Source organism: Oryctolagus cuniculus, chromosome 1 (assembly GCF_051225735.1).
Source record: "Oryctolagus cuniculus isolate XC-2025 breed Fujian yellow rabbit chromosome 1, ASM5122573v1, whole genome shotgun sequence".
NCBI lineage: Eukaryota > Metazoa > Chordata > Mammalia > Lagomorpha > Leporidae > Oryctolagus > Oryctolagus cuniculus.
Window position 1 is genome coordinate 169,788,288 of NC_142867.1, and position 12,588 is coordinate 169,800,875.

Below are 12,588 nucleotides of genomic sequence, written 5' to 3' on the forward strand. Positions count from 1 at the left end.
AGAGAGAAGGAGAGATAGCATTAGAGATTTTCTGTCTACTGTTTTACTCCCCAGATGGTTGCAACAGCTGGAATTGGGCCTGTCCGAAGGCAGGAGCCAGGAGCTTCTTTGAGGTTTCCCCCATTGGTGCATGAGCCCAAGCATTTGGGCTGTCATCCACTTCTTTCCCAGGCACATTAGCTGGGAGCTGGATTGGAAGCGAGTAGCCAGGATTTGATCCTACATTTATATGGGATACTTACATTGAAGGCAGCATCTTTACTTGCCATGCCACAGTGCCAGTCCCTAAAATAATTCTTTTAAAATAAGATTATTATTATCGTTTTCCCAACAATTATGAGAAGATACGCAAATGAACAGAGAAGAAATATGTATATAGCTATGTTTACATTTTATGTTTAATCACTTTAAATACTGTTATATAGTATTAACCATCTTATTAGTATATTTAAGGAATGAGCACCTTCAATAATATTTTTGATATCTCATTAGGTTAAAAACTTCCGCAAATAGTAGAAAAATATTTTATTAATGTATATTGATTTCACCCTGTATAGTGCATCCATTTTTTTCTTTCTTTTTTTTTTTTTTTTTTTAAAGATTTGTTTATGTATTTGAAAGTCAGAGTTAAAGAGAGAAGGAGAGACAGAATAATAAGAGAGAGAAAGAGAGGTCTTCCATCTGGTGCGGTTCAGTCTCCAATTGGCCGCAGCACCGGAGCTGTGGATCCAGGAGCTTCTTCTGGGTCTCCCACGCGGGTCAAAGGGCCCAAGGAGTTGGGCCATCTTCTACTGCTTTCTCAGGCCATAGCCGTGAGCTGGATTGGAAGAGGAGCAACCATAGCTTTAACTCACTGTGCCACAATGGCGGCCCCAGTTAAGATTTCTTAACAATTCGTGTAGGATCATCTGAACTTACTAAGCATTAAATAATCTGTGGAACTAGGAGAATGCTCGATCATTTAGGCTTAGTCATATTCCTTGTTAAATGAGGGACTTAGTTACTACCTAGTGTATAAATGACAAATAATTGATTCCTCTATTATATTAAAGCAAATGTCACGTTCTTTATTCTTAGTGTGTTAGCTAAATAAAGCAAGTCAAAAAATTATGAAATGGAGAATCATACTTTTATTTGTTCTGAAAAAATATTTGCCCTCATTGGAAGGCAATTTTTAAAATACAAACTGCTTGGTTCTCAAGCAATGAGTGGCTATTGCATTTAACATTTTGGATTAGTGGCTGGCACTGTGGCGCAGTGGGTTAAAGTCCTGGCCTGAAGTGCCGGCATCCCATATGGGCGCCAGTTCTAGTCCCGGCTGCCCCTCTTCCGATCCAGCTCTCTGCTATGGACTGGGAAAGCAGTAGAAGATGGCCCAGGTACTTGGGCTCATGCACCCACATGGGAGACCCGGAAGAAGCTCCTGGCTCCTGGCTTCGGATCGGCGTAGCTCCAGACGTTGTGGCCATCTGCGGAGTGAACCAGCGGAGGGAAGTCATCTCTCTCTGTCTCTACTTCTCTCTGTAACTCTGTCTTTCAAATAAATAAAATAAATCTTAAAAAAAAAAAATTTTGGATTAAATTTTTTTGCCTTTGGAGTCATGATTTAGTTTTAAAAGGGCAGAGTTTCCATGAGAAAGAATGATGGGGGGGGGAGATTTTTCCATTTCTGATTTCACTCCCCTGTAATGACAACAACAGACAGGCCTGGGTCAGGGTGAAGCTAGCATGCTGAAATTTATTACAGGTCTCCACAAGTGTGTCGGGAACCAAAGCACTTAGACCATCATCTGCCATCTCCCAAGCATATTAACAAGAAGCTAGATTGGAATGGAGTGGCTGGTACTTAACTGGCACCTTGATATGGGATGCAGGTGTATCAAGTTGTAGCTTGATTTTCTGTGCTGCAGCCTGTGTGCACCATAACGCACACTTCAAATTTCAAAAATTCATAGCATTTTCATAGATTATATACTGAGGGATAGCAGTCAGTTTTGCTATGTGTTGGATAACCTAGCAAAGTTGATGGTTTTCCATTATAGTTTTGGTTAGTGTAGCAATTTGTGTCTTGAAGATAATTAGGTGATAAAGTGCTGGAGCAATATGTTTTTTGAAGCTGGTTAGATTTTAATTAAAAACATAGTGTTTCAGATTTTGCCTTTTTCAATTATTTAAATTTAAATTTCTTATGGAAATAGCAATAAATATTCTGCTTTGTTTATTTAAAAAACAATTTTATTATGAATCATTTATATTGTTAAGTACAATTATAGTGGTTATTCCACTGGAGAGTATCTTAGGTTTACTAGATATGTAGGACACAATAACCTTAAAGGCACACTAACTCATAAATTACCAGAAGACAAAAATATGCACTTCATTTGGTCATTTTAAAATCCTCAAAAGTATAATTTGCAGTCTTTGGCTTCTACTTTATGATGGTTGTGTCATGTACATTTAAGTCATCCTGTACCTTAAGTCTTTTTCTTAATTGTTGCTCTATTAATTTATAGAAAAGGCAGTAATTCTTTTTTTTTTTTTTTTAAGATTTATTTATTTTACTTGAAAGTCAGAGTTACACAGAGAGAGATGCACAGGCAGGGAGAGAGAGAGAGAAAGACAGAGCGGTCTTCCATCTGCTGGTTCACTCCCTAGTTGACCGCAATGGCTGGAGCTGTGCCGATCCCAAGCCAGGAGCCAAGAGCTTCTTCCAGGTCTCCCATGCAGTTGCAGAAGCCCAAGGGCTTCAGCCATCTTCTGCTGCTTTTCCAGGCTATAGCAGAGAGCTGGATCGGAAGTGGAGCAGCCAGGAGTTGAACCGGCACCCATATAGGATGCTGGCATGGACGGTTTTCCCTGCTACACTACAGCTCTGACCCCTTTTGATTTTAAATCAGTTATTAATGCATGTTTTCTACAACCCTCCAGTTTTAGATGTTTGGTGAATTGTTTGCAATATATAATCCAAGCAGGAACTTAATATGCACTGTATTCATTTCACCCCAAACAGTCATTATTTCTCTTTGTCTCTCTGTCCCTCAGATTTCCAATTATTGCTTTGTGTGATTCTTCACAACCCAGTTCTTGAGTCTTTTTATTTTATTTGACAGAGTTAAAGAGAAACGGTGAGACAGGAAGAGAGTTCTTCCATCCTTTGGTTCACTCCCCACATATCTGTCATGGCCAGGTCTGGGCCAGGTAGCAGCCAGGATCTAGGAGCTTTTTCACTGTTTCCAACATGGGCAGCAGGGGCCCCAGAACCTTGGGCCATTCTCCATTGCTTTCCCAGGCAGTGTAGCAATTAGCTAGATTGGAATTGGAGCAACTGCACTAGCTGGCACTCCTGGGGATGCCAGCATTGCAAGTGGCAATTTAATCTCCTGCACCAAAGTGCCAACCCCCAGTTCTTTACTCTTAAAGACCATTTGGTAAACATAGTATCCTCATTCTTACTTATTTAATTAGTTCAACTTTTTTAGTAACATGAACTAGAACACTCAGAATCTATGTTTTTGTGGCCAGTCCAATTTAAAGCAATTTGTATAAAACATATACTAAAACAAAACATATACTAAATCAAAACATGTCATATTTTATGAATAAGAATTCATATACTGTTTGTAGAAGTTTTCTGCAAGACAAAACGGTTGATACTGTTGTTAGCTCCTTGTTGTTCCCAGGTTTTCAAATGGGGACACTATTGGACAAAGAGGGCAAATACATGGTTCTGTTAACTAGTCTCTGTGGAATCTGGGGGTCCATGTTTTAATTATTGAAGTATGTTGCATCATGGATTTTATAGCCTCTGAGCAATTTGATAGAATGTTTTCTCTTACTCATTTTGAATTTATGATAATCCCTCAAATACCTTCTAAGGAATAATCTTTTTTTGTGTATTTTCTCTTATAAATTGGTGAGGTTGAGTTATGTAGACAAAATTTATATGAGTGATTTTTCTGTTTGATTTAATGTTCAGTTAATGAATTTTAAAGCTTTTAATAGCATCTTTCTACACCCATACAATAGCAGTTTGTTAGAACTGCTTTAACAGCTTAGTGAAATCCTGTTGGTTTCAGTCCTCTACACGTAGAATCATTTTTCCTTCATTCTGTCATATCTTTGCCCCTTTTAGTACAAACTAGCAGCACTTCTGCAATTATAGAATTGTCAAAATTTTTTTTAGTCTTCTGTGCTTCCATAAAATAAGTATGTCCTGTACTGATCTTCCTGGATAGGCATATTTACATACTTGGCTTCTGCTGAGATGCTTCATTGGATCCACAGCCTCATTTCTAATCTATTTAGCAAAAGTATGTCCAGCTACACCAGTCTCTGGTCATACTCCTGTTTGACCATGGGTTGAATATTCTTGGTTTCCCCAAGTTCAATAGTTTATCCCTAACTTTGAATATATATATATATATATATATATATATATATATATATATATATATATATATATATATATATATTAGATGTCCCTATTTTAGATAATCTATTTCTTTCTTTTTTATTTTATTTTTTTATTAGAAATGAGTAAGAGAGAGATCTTCCATATGTGGTTCACTCCCCAAATACCTGCCACAGCTAGGGCTTTGCAAGGTGAACTTGGGAGCCTAGAATTCCATCCAGGTCTCCATGATGCATTTGCAGGAAGCAGGAGCTAGCAGTTGAACTGGCATTCAATGTGGTATCAGGGCATCCCTACCAGTGGCTTAATGGCTGTGTACAACGCCTCCTTTCCAAGTAAGGTGTCATAGCACCATTTGCCAAAACAAGATAAACACTCAGTTTTTTTCCACCCCCAAGATATTCTACTTGAAATTGCTGTTTTGCACAATGTTGATCATGTCGATTAGAGCTGCTGCAATTGAAATCATATTCTCTCTTAAATGGCTCATTAGAAGGAAGTGGAACTGCATTGTTGTCCACTGTTTTTTCTTAATGATGAAATATCAGTAACATAGTAGGAAAATAAAGAATTTGCTCCTGGTTTTTCTAAGTTGTTATTTTTTTCCCCTTAATCAAAGGATTTATGTTCTGCTAAAATTTTAAATTTTCAGAATCAGGGCCAGTGTTCTGGTTTAGCAGATTAAGTTGCTATCTGCAATGTTGGCATTCTATATAAGCACTGTTTTGAATCCTGGCTGTTCCACCTCTGTTCCAGTTCTCTGCTCAAATCTATTGTTCTGTAAACCAGATTTTTGCCAGGTGTGCTAGGGATTGTGCTGTACATCAGTTAAATTTATCAGATTGTTTCTTCCCTAATTTGTAGCGTGTTGGCCTAGACGTAATTAAACCTTGTGTGAAATCATCATAGGAGACTTGTTTTATAAAATGTTACTTCTAACTGTCTATTCATGAGAATCAAGGTATGGAGGGTCAAAAATAACCTTTTTAAAAAAATTTATTTGAAAGAGTTACTGAGAGAAAGAGATAGAGAGCGATCTTCCATTCTCTTATTCACTCCCCCAATTGCTCCTGGCCAGGTTCCACACGTGGGTAGCTTCCTCCAGGTTTCACACATGGGTAGCAGTGGCCCACTGATTTGTTCCACTGATTTCTGAGGAACATTTGCAGGGAATTGAATTGAAATGGCATCTAGGACTGCAGGGATGCTGGTGCTGCAGGTGATGGCTCAACCCCCTGTGCCACAGCGTTAACCCCACCCAAACATACTTGCTCCCTATTTTTTAAAAACTCAGTGCTACCTTCTTCCTAATAAATATGTTTGTGGTACACATTTCCCTTTGAAGTATACAAAGCAATTTGTCATCTTGTTTTCCCATTTATAAATGTGAATGTGTAGATTCAAACTTCCACTCCAAAGAAATTTGGTTAATCACTTTCTGCATGTTTGAGAATATAAAGCATTTTGAGACATGTAGTGAGTACATTTTCCAATATTATACAATTCTGGTTGACTCTTACTTTACATACCTATCAAAATGTTTAACACACTCCAACTCTATTGTGTTTCAGTGCACTTGTAGGAAAGACATGGTGAAAATTTCCATGGATATCTTTGTGAGGAAATTTCAGCCAGACAGATATCAGCTTTGGAAACAAGGAAAAGATATATACACCATCGATCACACGAAGCCTACTCCCGAATCCACCCCGGAGGTAAAGGCATGGCTGCAGAGAAGGAGGAAAGTAAGAAAAGCACCCAGGAGGTAATAATCTCCCTCTCACTTCCTTCTTTTAGTACTTAGTAAAGTGACAATGACTCATTGACTGTGATGGTTTCAGGGGCTGTTTGATTTGAAACTACCAATTCATCATAAATTTACTTAGAATTTTATTGAAAATTTAAGGTACCATATTTTGAATTCTCACTCTATATGATAAATGGAGCATAGGAAAAGGTGTATAGCATTTGAGAACAATCCTGAAGTAAATATACATGGCAAATAGAACAATATAGAATTTGACTCCCCATAGTAAAGAATTTTGAAGTTGGATTGATGAGCTCCATTCATATCCATTAGCTTCATTGACTTGATTTTAAAAATTTTCATTTTCCTACCAATTTTCTTTCTGCCTTCAATACTTATCTTCTTCTTTCATTAGGCATCTGAAGTGCTGCTTTTCTCAATGGGATACTTATATTTTACCACATTCTCTATACTTTTTTTTTTCTTAAATTAGATAAAAGCAGAGCATGTGGTGTTTCTGTGACATGGGTGTTCTTTTCCATTCCATTTTTGTATTCTGGGCCATTTCAACAGCGTTCACATCTGCTGTGGGCATCTTACTGTTTTAATACCCTTGCTGCTGGGTTATGTTTGGTGTTGCTTTGGCCCTTTAGCTACCTTGTAAGGTTCTCATATTTTCTGTTTGTATATGTAATATTTTCTTCTACAGTATTACTCATTGTTTTTCTTTCAGATTGTAAAAGTAATATTTGAGCATTGGAGAAAATTTCTAAAATAAGGAACAGAATAATGAAGGAATCCCAAATCACCCATAAGCAATCTGTCCAGAGATAACCAGTGTTAACATATTGTATATATCCTTTACATTTATATATATTATATATTATGTAATATCATATATATTTCAAAAATTGGGGCCATGCTCTATTAAGTTATGAGCATTTTTTTCATGTAATTAATATTTGCTACAAGGTAATTTTTAATGCCTGCATGTATTTATCAGATACCCTGTTGGACTTGTTGGCCTATTTCCTTTTCATTTTTTCCTTGCCATAATCAAACAACTTGTAATTTTACATCTGTGCCCACACTTCTGATGCTTATTTCCTGATTTTCTTCTTTCCTGACCTTTAGTTTTTGTTATTTTAGAATAGTAGTGAGTGAAGAAACCTTAAGATCATGGAGTAGAACTTCCGCATTTTATGAGGCATAGAAGTGAGGCACAGAACTCATTACCTCTAAAAGCTCAGAGTTTGATATTTTACACTACAGTTTATAGTGGTGATTTTCAAACTGTTAAATCAGTTAAATTCAGTGTATTATGTCAGGACCAATATTTATGATAGGAAGTATATAATTATTATAATTATTATACCAGTGTCATAGTCCTTCCCATGTGCTAAGGGTAAGTACTGATTTATGACAAGTATGGACATGTCTATATGTGTCTATTGTGACATCATCTAGTGTATGACTTAGTATGAGTTGCATTCAGGATTTAATAATATTAATTTGGAGGGTACGTGTATTTGTAAATGTCCTAAAGTATATTCACAAAAATGCCAGCTTTGGAAGTAGACAATATCCTGTCTTCACTTTAGAAGACATATTTTTAGAACAAATTAGAAGGACTCCTCCGAAGAAGCTTATTTAATATTATAAGCCTTATATTTTATAGAGCGTGCTGGTTTCCCTTAAGTAATACCTTCTTTTTAGAGAACTTGCACCAATGAGAAGTCAGCTCTCTGTACTATTAGGTTCATACATAATGTAGAGCTTTTCCACAAAAAAATCTGGGCCAGGGCACAGATCCTAAATAAAAGTGATGGTAAAAATGATGATGCTTACTATTGCTGCCATCAGCAGCTGCTAATGCTAATTCATAGTGGGTGTTATCGGCTATTCCCTTTAGCTTTCATCTTTGCCCTCCCTGACTTCCAACATTGCTGTTTGTCACATGCATGTGTAGAAAATATGGTGTGAGTTCATGTGTGTGTGTGTGTGCATGCGTGCATGTGTCTTTGCTTTGGACTCAAATTGAAATCTAATAGTTTCTAATAGTTACAATGTATATTAGGTATAAATATCAAAGTAGTCAAATGACTGGCTGAAAAATACTAAAGGAGGAAGAAAATGAAATAATGTCCAGTAGTTGTTATAAAATATAAAATAAATGCCATGAACATTCTTATAATTCCTTTGAACTACTGATGACTTAATCTATGACATTTTCATGAATGCTTTATGATGATAGAAAGCTCAGATAAATAATTGTCAAATTCACTTCGAAAAAAAATAATTTGCTTAGATTTGAACCACTTTCTAGTTTTTCTGATTTTCCTTTACTTTCTTCATTATCTAATTAATATTTTATTTTTTGATTTCACTTTCTGTCATTTATGTTTATTTAATTGAATTTTAATTTTTTGTTCTGATATTAGAATTTAAAATTTCAATTTTAGACTTCAGCTATTAACTGTAAAGATTTTCTTTGCATAGTAACTTAAGAACTTAGTTTTTTCTTTGTTAAGCAAATGAAATGACATTTGTATTGGGATGTGCTTTTTTATATTCATTACAATTCTCTGTTCTCACCTCTACTTATCCTGTTAATAGCTTCCAGAGCACTAGGTGTCACACTAAAAGGCATAAGGCTGAGGAGGATGAGGAAGTCTCAGCTGATGCTGATGGGGCAGAAATCTCTAACCTTGACCCAGACACAGATGAATCCAAAGTTCACGTAAACTCTGAAGAGACAGCGAGGCTGGGAATCATAGAAGGGGCCTCTTCCAGGAGCATGCAGGTGGATCCCACTTTATCAGATGATATCTCACTCTCAGGTAGGAAAATGGCCAATTATATTGCACATACATGTGTGGATATTTGGTGTTCTGATCCCTTAAATCTGTGTTTACTAAGACAGATATCTGAGTAGTCCACATAGCTTAACTAGTTGTTATATAGAGTTACTGTGTTATTCAACAAGGAAGCCAAGGGAATGTTATAAAAGGCATGAGTATTGCTGTGAGACAGATAGCCACCATGCCTATTTGGTTTAATAAAAAAGATTTTAAAATGAAAAAAAATTTTTAGTGTAACTAAATTTACAATATACAATAAATTGTTAGAAAGCTTCTCTTGAATTTATATGAAGTAGAGAAAAACAATTATAGATAATTCTTTGCAGATTCTCAGCTTTCTGCTTAATGTTAAGAAAAAGATAAAGATTAAGATATTAAAAAGGGCTGGTGCCGTGGCTCAATAGGCTAATCCTCCACCTAGCGGCGCTGGCACACCGGGTTCTAGTCCCGGTCGGGGCGCCGGATTCTGTCCCGGTTGCCCCTCTTCCAGTCCAGCTCTCTGCTGTGGCCAGGGAGTGCAGTGGAGGATGGCCCAAGTGTTTGGGCCCTGCACCCCATGGGAGACCAGGAGAAGCACCTGGCTCCTGCCTTCGGATTAGCGCGGTGCGCCAGCCGCGGCGGCCGTTGGAGGGTGAACCAACGGCAAAAGGAAGACCTTTCTCTCTGTGTCTCTCTCTCACTGTCCACTCTGCCTGTCCAAAAAAAAAAAAAAAAAAAAAAAAAAAAAAAAAAAAAAAGATATTAAAAAGAAAAACATAGAGTCAAAGGGAGCACATAAACAAGTCTAGTACCTGCTAATACTAACCGATAGAATAAATAAAGGGAAGAGTGATCCAACATGGAAAGCGAGATACTCAGCAGACTCATAGAATGGCGGATGTCCTAAACAGCACTCTGGCCTCAGAATCAGCCCTAAAGGCATTCCGATCTGGCTGAAAAGCCCATGAGAGTATTTCAGGCATGGAAAGCCAAGACACTCTGGCAAAAAAAAAAAAAAAAAACAAAAAAAAAAAAAAAAACACCTAAATGAAAGATCTCTGTGAGTGAGATCCCAGTGGAAGGAACAGATCTTCAAAGAAGGAGGTACCTTTCTCTGAAGGGAGGAGAGAACCTCCACTTTGACTATGACCTTGTCTAAACAAGATAAGAGTCGGAGAACTCAAGGGGCTTCCATAGCCTTGGAAACTCATGACTGTTGCATAGGGAGATTACTGATGCCATAAACGGGAGTGTCAATTTGTAAAGTCAACAACAGGAGTCACTGTGCACTTACTCCTCATGTAGGATCTCTGTCCTTAATGTGCTGTACATTGAGGCTTAATGCTATAACGAGTACTCAAACAGTATATTTCACTTTGTGTTTTTATGGGGGTGCAAACTGTTGAAATCTTTACTTAATGTATACTAAACTGATCTTCTGTTAAAAAAAAAAAAGAAGAAATTATCAATTCCCAACTTGACTCTCACTGGGATTAAACATGACAATAGGTCTGATCTGATTTCATCATCATTTAAAAAATCATCTATTATTTTTCACTTTATGTTTCTGTGTGGGAGCAAACTGTTGAAATCTTTACTTAATGTATGCTAAACTGATCTTCTGTATATAAAGAGAATTGAAAATGAATCCTCATGTGAATGGAAGGGGAGAGGGAATGGGAAAGGGGAAGGTTGCGGGTGGGAGGGACGTTATGGGGGGGAAGCCATTGTAATCCATAAGTCGTACTTTGGAAATTTATATTCATTAAATAAAAGTTAAAAAAAAAAGAAAAACAACATACAAAGCCTGGCTGGTGAAATGTTATGTACATCTCTCTGCCTGCTCCTGTTCTAAAACTCACCTGAAAAGTCTCTGCTACTTTTATTCCCTTTTAGCATAATTATTCTGAAACTCTGTAATACATTATTTTAATATTTGTTGGAGTTTCTATCCTTTTAATAATCAAGCTTCTTGGTAATTCCTCATACCATAAACCTTCAATTGTGGGTCTACTCCAAATTCAACATGTTTTTTTTGCTTCTGTTAAGCCACCATGTCAGTTGGCCTGGACTATTGCAGAAATTGCTCCCATGCTGGTTTTTTTATAGTATCCACTCTAGTCACCACTGCTATTCAGTTCTGTGTATTGTAGTCATTGTGCTTTTTTTGAAAAAGAATGAAAAATATGCTTAGGTCTTGCACAGTTCACTGGAGATCTATATAAATATTTAATTACAACCTATAATGATAAGTAAGTAACATTATAAAGATGGAGTAGTGTATTGCTGATTTACCCAAGAAGAACTCAGACAGTTGCTGGGGAGGCAAGCTTTCCTGTTGTTGGTGCTATCTGAATTGAGTTATGATGGACGAGGAGAAGGATTGCAACAAATACAGAGAAGATGGTTGTGCAATACCAATGGATAATTTTTTGTAGTCCTTCTTGATGGTTTATACAACACTGGGTTGTGTAATACTTTATGAATTCCTGGATGTTTTGGCAAAGAGGAACTAAATTCAGTAATTTTGTTGCTATATTGTGCTTGGCATCTTGACCTCCAGGTTTTGAATTCTGGCATAACACAGAGAAGTAGAAGACATCTCTGGGTTCAGAATCAGGTTGAAATGACACTGCAGTGTGTGTGTGTATTTGTGTGTGTGTGTGTATGTACTCTTGTACCCACACATGCATGCTGTAGGCAAATAGAAATGCTTATCACAAACATGGTAAATATTTGAGGTAAGGGCTGTGCTAAGTAATTTAGTTTGATGCATGTATCAAAATATTGCTTTGTACACCTTAAGTAAATAATTAGTGTTCAGGAATAAATGAAATAATATCTTTTGGCAGTATTTTCTTTATGGTCTCACCTTAGCTTTCATAGGTGACCTTTCCCATTCATGGCTGTGGACGTTTACTCAAGAAGTTGAAAAAAAAGTCATTTGGGAAGAGTTTAACAATTTTATTTAGAAATAATTCAATGCAAGAATTGTCAACAGTCTTTTGTTTTACTCTTTAGGAAACTGCTGCTCAAATGCATCTATAATGGAGGAAGTAAGAGCAGAGGATGACAAAACCTACACCATGACTGTATCTTCCAAACCCAATGCATCTGATGATTCTATCCCATTGTCTCGTGGCCATGTGAAGGTTGAGGAATCAGCCCCACCCAAGCCTTCATGGCCAAAGTCTCCTGAATCGTGTTTGTCGGTGGCAGAGAGCAATGGCGTGTTAACAGAGGGAGAAGAGAGTGATGTGGAGAGCCGGGGAAGTGGCCTGGCACCAGGGGACATCCCTGTGGTACCTAGTGGAGAGAGCAATGGCTTCAAAGTCCCCAGTGTATGTGGCAATATTAATTTTTGTTGTGTTCACTCTTTGGTGAGAATACATTTTTTTAAAAGATTTATATATTTATTTGAAAGTCAGAGTTACACAGAGAGAGAAAGAGAGGCAGAGAGTGAGGTCTTCTATCCTCTGGTTCACTCCCCAGTTGGCCAAATGGCCGGAGCTGGGATGATCCGAATCCAGGAGACATGAGCTTCCTCCGGGTCTTGGGTGCAGGGGTCCAAGGACTTGGGCCATCTTCTA

The 12,588-nt window shown here is 37.3% G+C and overlaps 1 protein-coding gene across 12 annotated transcripts in view; it reads left to right on the forward strand.

The window, feature by feature from the left end:
• Window positions 1-12,588, forward strand: part of KDM4C (lysine demethylase 4C) — a 351,443-nt gene that overhangs the window by 171,326 nt on the left and 167,529 nt on the right. For all 12 annotated transcript variants that reach the window (XR_016210339.1, XR_016210337.1, XR_016210340.1 and 9 more), the window contains 3 exons: window positions 5,983-6,176; window positions 8,775-8,998; window positions 12,020-12,339. Coding sequence is in view for 7 of the 12 variants with exons in the window: in XM_051858176.3 (XP_051714136.2) it covers window positions 5,983-6,176; window positions 8,775-8,998; window positions 12,020-12,339 (738 nt within the window). In the remaining 5 variants the exon portion in view is untranslated. The remainder of the gene's footprint in view (window positions 1-5,982; window positions 6,177-8,774; window positions 8,999-12,019; window positions 12,340-12,588) is intronic.